General features: G+C 35.8%; 2 protein-coding genes across 2 annotated transcripts; one reads left to right on the forward strand and one right to left on the reverse strand.

The window, feature by feature from the left end:
• LOC145161017 (cell division control protein 48 homolog D) lies at positions 1–3,352 on the forward strand. Its single transcript, XM_079080440.1, has 6 exons — positions 1–197; positions 321–486; positions 724–952; positions 1,061–2,121; positions 2,195–2,836; positions 2,904–3,352. The coding sequence occupies exons 1-6, from the start codon at positions 169–171 to the stop codon at positions 3,207–3,209; spliced, it is 2,433 nt and encodes an 810-aa protein (XP_078936566.1). The 5' UTR covers positions 1–168; the 3' UTR covers positions 3,210–3,352.
• Positions 3,353–6,892: 3,540 nt separating this feature from the next.
• LOC145161019 (uncharacterized) lies at positions 6,893–8,923 on the reverse strand. The gene is made up of 5 exons (XM_079080443.1): positions 8,879–8,923; positions 8,712–8,799; positions 8,581–8,613; positions 8,054–8,183; positions 6,893–7,158 (listed from the first exon to the last, which is right to left on the reverse strand). The coding sequence occupies exons 1-5, from the start codon at positions 8,911–8,913 to the stop codon at positions 7,076–7,078; spliced, it is 369 nt and encodes a 122-aa protein (XP_078936569.1). The 5' UTR covers positions 8,914–8,923; the 3' UTR covers positions 6,893–7,075.
• Positions 8,924–10,040: the final 1,117 nt, after the last annotated feature.

A 10,040-nucleotide genomic window follows, 5' to 3' on the forward strand; every position in this document is an offset into this window, starting at 1 on the left:
TAAGAAGCTTTCTTTGGTAACAAGAAAGGTTTCTAGGCTTCTTCTATATACACATACACAATACACTCGCTTCCCCAATTGCAACCCTCTCCAAACCCTCGCCCCAAAATTCTCAATTCTTCGTTTTCTTTTATCAATCTAAGCCTATTAATCAATTTCCTCCACACCATGACTGATCAAGCTGAATCATCCGACGCGTAAGTAACAATTGTCTCTTGTTCTATTGTTAAAATCTTTAGCGGTGTTATTATTATGAGTAGATTGACAGTATTATGCCTATGATTTCCTAATTTTAAACGTTTTGTTGTTGCTGTATGTAGCAAGGGGACTAAGCGGGACTTTAGCACCGCGATTCTTGAGCGAAAGAAGGCGGCGAATAGACTCGTCGTTGATGAAGCCATCAACGATGATAACTCCGTTGTTTCTCTTCATCCCGAGACCATGGAAAAGCTTCAACTCTTCAGAGGCGATACAATCCTGATCAAGGTATCTTAGGGTGTATACTTTATAGTTTATACTATCTTATAATCGTTTCTTGAGTCCTCTAATACTTGAGTATATTGTTTTCTGCTCTTCCTGAAAGTTATTCGTTGCATTCTTGATTCAATCTAGGGTTTTTTATACAAGTTCGATTCGGCCTATTCTAATGAATCAGACCTTATAAATCTAATGTAGATCTAGTTTTTGTACATCGCATGCTTCAATTCTTTCATCTTCTTGCAGGGCAAGAAAAGGAGAGATACAATCTGTATCGCACTTGCTGATGACACCTGTGACGAACCAAAGATCAGGATGAATAAAGTCGTCAGATCAAATCTAAGGGTCAGGCTCGGCGATGTAGTTTCAGTTCATCAGTGTGCTGATGTTAAATACGGAAAGCGTGTGCACATTCTCCCAATTGATGATACCATAGAAGGTGTCACTGGAAATCTCTTCGATGCATACCTAAAACGTAAGTTCATTCTCTACAAACCACCTACTCTTGTCTCTTGTTTTCTTCTGAAATTTCTTCCATTGATGTATCTCACTGTTTGTTTGATTCGCAATTTGCAACCTGCAGCTTACTTCCTTGAAGCATATCGCCCTGTAAGAAAGGGCGACTTCTTTCTAGTAAGAGGAGGAATGAGAAGTGTCGAGTTCAAAGTCATTGAAACCGAACCCTCTGAGTACTGTGTGGTTGCCCCTGATACAGAAATCTTCTGTGAAGGTGAACCCGTGAGAAGAGAAGACGAAGACAGATTAGATGAAGTTGGTTACGATGATGTAGGTGGAGTCCGCAAACAAATGGCACAAATCCGCGAGTTGGTAGAATTACCATTACGCCATCCCCAACTCTTCAAATCAATCGGTGTTAAACCACCAAAGGGTATCCTTCTATACGGGCCACCCGGATCCGGGAAAACCCTAATTGCCCGGGCAGTTGCTAATGAAACAGGCGCCTTCTTCTTCTGCATCAACGGGCCAGAAATCATGTCAAAAATGGCGGGTGAAAGCGAGAGTAATCTCCGAAAAGCATTCGAAGAAGCTGAAAAAAACGCGCCTTCGATTATCTTCATTGATGAAATCGATTCAATCGCACCAAAGCGTGAAAAAACACATGGTGAAGTCGAAAGGAGAATTGTTTCACAGTTGTTGACATTAATGGACGGGTTAAAATCACGGGCCCATGTCATCGTCATGGGTGCCACTAATCGCCCGAATAGTATCGATCCGGCTTTAAGGAGATTTGGGAGATTTGATAGGGAAATTGACATTGGTGTCCCTGATGAAATCGGGAGACTTGAAGTTCTTCGTATTCATACAAAAAACATGAAGCTTGCTGATGATGTGGATTTGGAGAAAGTTGGGAAAGAGACGCATGGGTATGTTGGTGCTGACCTGGCTGCTTTGTGTACCGAAGCTGCTCTTCAATGTATTCGTGAGAAAATGGATGTGATTGATTTGGAAGATGAATCAATCGATGCTGAGATTTTGAACTCCATGGCTGTATCCAATGAGCACTTTCAAACAGCTCTTGGAACAAGTAACCCTTCTGCTCTTCGTGAGACGGTTGTTGAAGTTCCAAATGTAAGCTGGGAAGACATTGGTGGCCTTGAAAATGTCAAAAGAGAGCTTCAAGAGGTATTTGGTTTTTTAGTAAATTTCATTATCTAATTCTTGTTACTTGTTACTCATGGTACAAGTTGTTATGCAGACGGTACAATACCCGGTGGAACACCCGGAGAAATTTGAGAAATTCGGAATGGCGCCATCAAAGGGAGTTCTGTTCTACGGCCCACCGGGTTGTGGAAAAACGCTTCTTGCAAAAGCGATTGCGAATGAATGTCAAGCGAATTTCATAAGCATCAAGGGACCTGAGCTTCTGACAATGTGGTTTGGTGAAAGTGAAGCGAATGTGCGTGAGATTTTTGATAAGGCGCGTGGATCTGCGCCATGTGTCCTGTTTTTTGATGAGCTGGACTCGATTGCGACACAGAGAGGGAGTAGTCAGGGAGATGCAGGGGGTGCAGCGGATCGGGTGTTGAACCAACTGTTGACTGAAATGGACGGGATGTCAGCGAAAAAAACGGTTTTTATAATCGGTGCGACTAACAGACCTGATATTATCGACCCGGCTCTTTTGAGACCCGGTCGACTCGACCAGCTGATTTACATCCCGTTGCCTGATGAAGAGTCGCGTTTCCAGATTTTTAAATCTGCTTTGAGGAAATCACCTGTGGCTAAAGATGTTGACCTTAGTGCTCTTGCTAAGTATACTCAAGGATTTAGTGGTGCTGACATCACTGAAATTTGTCAACGTGCATGCAAGTATGCGATTCGGGAGAACATAGAGAAAGTAAGTTTGTTTATAAGTTTTATTGTGTGTGTGTGTGTGTGTTTTAAAGCTAATTTCTTTTTTGTAGGATATTGAGAGGGAGAAGAGGAGGAGTGAGAATCCGGAGGCTATGGAGGAGGATGTGGAAGATGAGGTGGCGGAGATAAAGGCGGCTCATTTTGAGGAATCAATGAAGTTTGCACGGAGGAGTGTAAGTGATGCTGATATTAGGAAGTATCAGGCTTTTGCTCAGACGTTGCAGCAGTCGAGAGGGATTGGGTCGGAGTTTAGGTTTGCGGAGGCGAGTGGTGGTGGTGGTGGAGGCGGTAGTGGTGGTGGTGACCTGTTTGCTGCGGGGGCTGGTGGTGCGGATGAAGATGATCTTTATAATTAGGGTTTTTGTTGAATGGTTTTGTGGTTGGATATGGATGGATGTGTTTGTGTTTGGTTATGTAAGTAAGTTGATTTCCAAGTTTAAGAAAAATAGTAATGTTATTTCTTCAAATAATAAGAAAAATAGTAATGTTCATGTGTTTATATTTCCAAACTATCTAAATTTCTCAAATTCACTTTTGGTTTTAGAGAAGCAGAAACATTTTTTTCTTCCATATCTTTTATAAAATAAAAATTAAAATATAGAACTTTTTAGAATGTAATTATTTACGTAATAAGTTTGATCGCAATGTCAAGAAAAGTTTAGAAACTCTCACTGCTTTATTAATGAGTTTGTAAGGAAAATTTTAAAAGGTAAAAGAAATTTTGTTCGTTTCAAAATTCAAACAAGTCGTTTGAACAGTATTTTTTATTATTTAAAAACATTGTTTTTCAATTAGATCTTATTAAAAACTAGAAAATGCTCCTCTCCGTTTCTCGGGGACGCAAATAAGATTTTGCTTATAAAATTACGGAGATTGTTTTTGAAGAAAAACCTTCGGGACCATTTATAATTCATTTTCTACGTAGAGACAAAAATTTACTTTTGTATTTAGAACACGGCATTTATGTAATTTTTTAAACATATGTACCATTCTTGTAAATATAATTATGCACGAAGACCTATTATGCAAATTACAAGGACCGTTCTTGTAATTTATTTTCTATCGTAAGGACCAAATATATGAAACCTACAAATATATGAAGATACAAAAGCTAAAGAGATGAAAAATGTGTTCAAAATTGAGGGGTTAAAAGTGATATTTTATAAAGTGGGGGATGAAAAGTAGCATTCGACAAAGTAAGTGGTAGAAAGTACGAATGCACGAAAGTTTAGGGATCATTTTGTAATTTATTTTCTACCGAAGGACCAACCATATGAAACCTGCAAACATACGAAGAAGATACGAAAGGTAAAGAGGAAAAATATCGATGTTTAAAATTGAGGGTCTAAAAGTGACATTTACAAAATGGGGATGAAAAGTCATTGGCCAAAATAAGTGGTGGAAAATGTGCCCATACGAAAGTTTAGGGATCAAATATGCCAAAATAAGAAAGTTTGTGGCTAAAGTCTAAATAAAAAAATCTATGGCTAAAATTTAAGATTATTTGTGGCTAAAGTCTAAAATGATAAAATTTTAGGACAAAAATGTAAAACTATAGAACTATACATTATGGTCAAAATTCAAAATAAAGATTTTAATGGCAAAAGTCCAAAAACTAAAACTTTACTATTCATAACAACTTTTGTTTTAACATATACTAGGGAAGATGCGGGGGTTGGAGGGTATTTCATAGCCTCCCAATTCCTTGTATATTCAAAAGACATATATCCAACTTTTCAATATTTGATGCATGTCTCGAACATAGTGCCTTTGTAGGGATAGGTTGCTATTATAATTAACTCAAAATAAGTAAACTGCTATTTCATGTATCTACATTTAAAACACACCAACCATTTAATAAACCTATCTATAGAGATAGGTTCAGGTGTTTAAAGTAAGTATTGTGTTATTGTATGCATAAATGTGGGCCAATCAAAATTAAATAAAAAATTAAATAATTAAATAAACAAATAAGGGTAATTTAGTAATTTGTTTAGTAACTTCCAAAAATAATCCCTATAATCGTGGTATTGACTTTTAACCTAATCTCTACCGTTTAAATCTCGTTCCCCTCTTTATCTAAAAACCAAATTTGGCAGAAAACTCGTAGCCCTCAAGAAAACCCTTCTGGAGATGGACGAGGAAGGCATCCATGGTCTTCTTCGCCGTCGTAATCCTCTTCTTTCTCCTCATATTCACCCCTCTCGGCGACTCCCTTGCAGCGTCTGGTAACCAAGCTTTGATCCGTTCCAACACCGCTGATCCCAAGCAACCCTACCGACATTGTGGATTATATGCCCTGTGAAGATCCGACCAGGAACAGTCAACTTAGAAGGGAGATGAATTTCTACCGGGAAAGGCATTGTCGGTCGCCGGATTAGACGTCGTTGTGCTTGATCCCTGCGCCTCAAGGTTATCATGTCCCGATTCAATGGCCTGAGAGCTTACACAAGGTGAATTTAGTTAGCATATCTCCGATTTCTGCTTATCTGGAGCATTTTAGATCTCGTTCCCTCACCTCCGACCGATCCCATCATGAAAAATGGTATTTGCTGTGAATCAGAAGTAGAAGAAGAAGAATACAGGAGAAGAAGAAGATGGAATGCAATTGAGATTGGGGAAATACGAGATTGGAGCAACTCTTGGTGAAGGGAATTTCGGTAAGGTTGAATATGCTAAAGACATTCAAACCCAAAACTCTTTTGTTATCAAGATCATCGATAAAACCCGCATAATAAACCTCAAAATATGCGATCAGGTCATCTTCTTTCCCTTCCTATTTTTTGACATTCACAAACACCGCCGAATTTATCAAGGTTTTCACTCTCTTTAATTCGGTTCTACTGGAACGGTCTTCATATGGGTTTCAATCAATTAATCTATCCTTGTTGATTGTGGGTTTGAACTTTACACAACATAATGCTACTTGTTGTTTAGTGGAAAATAACTCTCTCATTCTCATTCTCATTCTCTCTGATGAAGATCAAAAGCTCTGCAACTGTCGAAGATTTTGATTGGATTTTTTTTTTAAGTTTTGAAAAAAATATTATACTTGATACAAAGTTACAAACACTGTTTGGTTTGTTACAGGATGTATCAGAGAGGAAGGTTAGATTTACATCCACGCTTTTACCAAAGGAATTGCTAGAGAGAATTGAGAACACAGTAACACATATGGGATTTAAAGTTGAAAAGAGGAATGGAAAGATTGGTATGAATTATGATGATATTGTTATGTGCACATTCACTATTTACAATTAGAAGAAATTAAGAAGTTGTCTTTGTGAATTTAATTTGTTCAGTTGAAAGTAATAGAAGAACATAAAAGCCATAGAGAGTCAGATCGTTTATCAGTTACAGCAGAAGGAAGCCCTCTTCAAGTCTTTATGATTGTTTTCTTGATCTTGTTACAATCTAAGTTCTTGTGTATATGGAATGGAATGACGAATTCCAATTCTGTTGGAATCACAGAAGTTGATGCTTGAAGAACGCACCACAAAATTGAAACGGAATCAAGAATTCCAATTCTGTTGGAATGGAATGACGAATTCCAATTCTGTTGGAATCACAGAAGTTGATGCTTGAAGAACGGACCACAAAATTGAAACGAACCACATTATTCTTTTAGAATGTATTAGTCGTTGTTAGATTTTGATGTAATTATTAACAATTGTTATCCGTATTCTGTAAGAAATAATGTATTTGTTGTTTTTATTCTTTAATTGATTGTTCAAGAATTTGTTATTCTACTAGAAGTTTTTAAATTCATGATAAAGAAATAGGTTCAAGAATATTTTTATTATTTATGGTTCAAGAATATTTTTATTGTTGAATATACTCATAAACATATTCTGTCAGAATGTCCGAATTAAAAGAATTATAATTCGTAAAATCGGATTTTTAAAATTAATAGAATCTATGATCCCTTAAAAAATGCAATTTTCCTTTATTAAATCTATATTAATTGACTAAATTACCCTTGTAATTAATTAAGATGATTTTTTCAATTATATTTAATTCAATAATATATATTAATCACTTTCTTAAAATAAGTAAATTTGATTGGCCCACATTTATGAATACAATAACACAATAATTACTTTAAACAAAATAACCTAAGCCCCTATCTATATATTTATCTACTTACTCCTTCGGATTAAGGTAGATTGCATATATGCAACAGGATATATTTTTATTGTTTTTTGTTTGATTGGCTTTGGCTTTAGATGCATTCATCATGGAGAAAGTATACAAATCGAACACCAATTGAACCATTTTTCTCCTCTATGCTTGTTCTTTGGGAACCTAACCACAAAAAAGCTTATGTTACTGGCATAGTATCTCATAAAAACTACAAATAATTCATGTGGTAAATACAATAAACAACAACATATTTGTATTTTTATGTCTAATATAACATCATACTTTGTATTATAAAAAATACATTGCTAAATTAAAAAATGAAAGTACTTATTACATGTTTTAAAATTAATAGAATGGTTATAAATAGACTTTTTATAACAATGTTAACATATCAGTGTATTGTTTATGTTATCTGTTTAAATGGGTTACATTGCGAAAAACGAAAAAAAGCCCAATAAAAATAACTAAATTGGACAAAAATGGCAAAATGGTCATTTTGACAAAAAAAAAAACCTAAGAAAAATTAAACTTTCTGTTTTAAAAGTTTCATATCAGTATTTTTTGTCAACTTAAGCATGCCAAATTATGAAACAACTTTTATTTGGTAAGAATAACAAACTTTTGACCAAAAAGGTCAAAATGGTCATTTTAAATAAAAAAAAGAAGAATGAACATTATAAATTTGGAAAATTCTATTGAAACAACCACAATTTAGAAATACACGCACATCATTTATAAACTTTTATTTTAGATTGTTTCTTTTTAAATCGTGAAAAAAATTCCTAAAATCATAAAATTGTGACTAAATAACTTATCTCCCGTGAAATGGTGAAAGAAAATACTAAAATTATGAAAAAGTTATGCTTTTTTTTTTTTTATCAAAAAATACTTTGTTTGACAAAAAAAAAGTCAAACATACAGATTTAGACAATAGGGATACCTTTAATTTTTGTATATTGTTCGATTACATTGTCAACTATATCACCAAATTTAGGGATAAAGAATCAAATTTCATGATTATATAAGACAGATGATGAGGTGTAATGTAACCACATACCTTCAAAGAAAAAGGTGCAAGTGTCGCCATATCCATGAACAAAACACACACCAGCTTTGATTCTGACTCCAGGCTTTGGTAACCAACTTTTACATAAATTTTCTTGACCCTTTGAGTTCGTTTCAAACCACTATAATGCAAAAGAAGATATATATTTAGTCAAATCATCTAATTGTTCGCAACTAAAACATATATTTGTCAACCCCAAATGGTAGAATTAAGTTGTTTATGAGTGGAGATGAACTTCAGATTTTGAAAGTTGACAATAGTAAGGGTTCAATTTTGATATTCAAATAGATGTGGTTAGTTTGTTTGCTCTATTCAAGGAAATCTGTTAGTTTATGTAGTTCCAGATTTCTTATTCACAAACAAACAACCCATTAATGTTTACAGTTGACTAATTTGACCGGTAAAGGTCAATTTAGACTCTGATTTTGGACATTTATATGATTCTCAGTATTTCTAATCGTATAGAAACAGTTATATAGATTGCTACGCTACATAGTTTAAATCGTTGGGAGAGTTACCTCTTCAGTCCTGATGATGTCTGTAGAAGCCATCTACAGATTAATCAGAGCAAGCATAAAACTCTCAATCAGCAAGAAATTAGAAAAAAAAGAGAATCATCAATCGAACAAATAAAATATGAAGGTTGAACCTCGAACAAAACATGATCAAGCTGTTCCCGAACTTGAGTAAAAGCCAATCGAACTCTCTGGCGAGCAGGGACTGCAAACCTCTTGATCCTGTTAACTAAAATGAAATATAATTTAGGAAATAGAGAAATTAAAGATCTTTTTTTTTTGGAAAAAGAACAAACTTTACCCCTTTCTACTTATTGGATGTATCAAGGATTCCATTCCAGATATCTTTTGTATATTAATGATCGGGAGAAGACATGAATATAAATAGGTTACATAATTACAAACTACACCCTCTAATAATGTATATATATAAATATTCGTCTAATATTCCCCCTCAAGCTAAGGCCGAGAATCGACTCTTAGCTTGGACTTCAAAAAGAGAAAGCGCTCAGAAGACAGTGGCTTCGTGAAGACATCGGCAATTTGATCATGTGTTGAAATGAATTGAACTGACAATCTTCTTTGTGCAACTTTTTCACGAACGAAATGGAAATCAACTTCCACGTGCTTTGTTCGCGCATGAAAGACAGGATTAGCAGACAAATACGTGGCTCCCAAATTATAACACCACAAAGTTGGAACCGATCTCATTGGAACATGAAGTTCTCGTAACAAAGTTTCGAACCAAGTTAACTCTGCGACAGTATCTGCTAATGCTTTGTATTCCGATTCTGTAGATGACCGAGATACAGTCTTTTGTTTTCTAGCAGACCAGGAGACAAGATTAGATCCAAGATATATTGCATATCCGCCCGTGGATCGACGATCATCTGGGCATCCAGCCCAATCGGCATCAGAAAAGGCACTCAAAGAGTTGAACGCAACATCAGTGTACGCATGTAGCATCGAGGACGAGGATTGGGAGATTAAGAGACCATGACTCGCCGTACCATGAAGATAACGTAAGATGCATTTTTGACCGCAGACCAATGATTCATAGTAGGCGAGTGCATAAATTGACATACCTTGTTAACAGCAAAGGTTATGTCAGGCCGTGATAGCGTAACATATTGTAATGCACCCACCATTTGTCTATATTTCACCAGATCATCAAAAGGAGCGCTGTCACTTAGAGACAGGTTGGCGCTGGTGGTGCATGGTGACAGAACAGGCTTTGAGTGAGAGAGGTTTGCTCTCGTCAACAACTCGTTTATAGATTTTCATTGAGATAGAATAATATCATAATCTCTACTGACCACCTCAATGCCCAATAAATAAGATAAGGTTCCCATGTCTTGGACAGCAAACGAGTTACTCAGACTATGAACGATCTGGTCAATAACAATGTTATTGTTCCCGGCCAAAATAATGTCGTCAACATACACGGGCATATACATAATCGT

This window comes from Lactuca virosa, chromosome 2, assembly GCF_052849685.1.
Source record: "Lactuca virosa cultivar CGN04683 chromosome 2, Lactuca_virosa_CGN04683_v6, whole genome shotgun sequence".
NCBI classification, from domain to species: domain Eukaryota; kingdom Viridiplantae; phylum Streptophyta; class Magnoliopsida; order Asterales; family Asteraceae; genus Lactuca; species Lactuca virosa.

Coding starts and splice junctions, on each gene's coding strand:
- LOC145161019 (XM_079080443.1), bottom strand. CDS start 8,913: ATGGAATCCTTGATACATCCAATAAGTAGAAAGGG. Junction 8,800..8,878: donor CATCCAATAAGTAGAAAGGG/GTAAAGTTTGTT, acceptor TTTAGTTAACAG/GATCAAGAGGTTTGCAGTCC. Junction 8,184..8,580: donor ACATCATCAGGACTGAAGAG/GTAACTCTCCCA, acceptor TTTGCATTATAG/TGGTTTGAAACGAACTCAAA.
- LOC145161017 (XM_079080440.1), top strand. CDS start 169: ATGACTGATCAAGCTGAATCATCCGACGC. Junction 487..723: donor GCGATACAATCCTGATCAAG/GTATCTTAGGGT, acceptor ATCTTCTTGCAG/GGCAAGAAAAGGAGAGATAC. Junction 2,122..2,194: donor TCAAAAGAGAGCTTCAAGAG/GTATTTGGTTTT, acceptor GTTGTTATGCAG/ACGGTACAATACCCGGTGGA.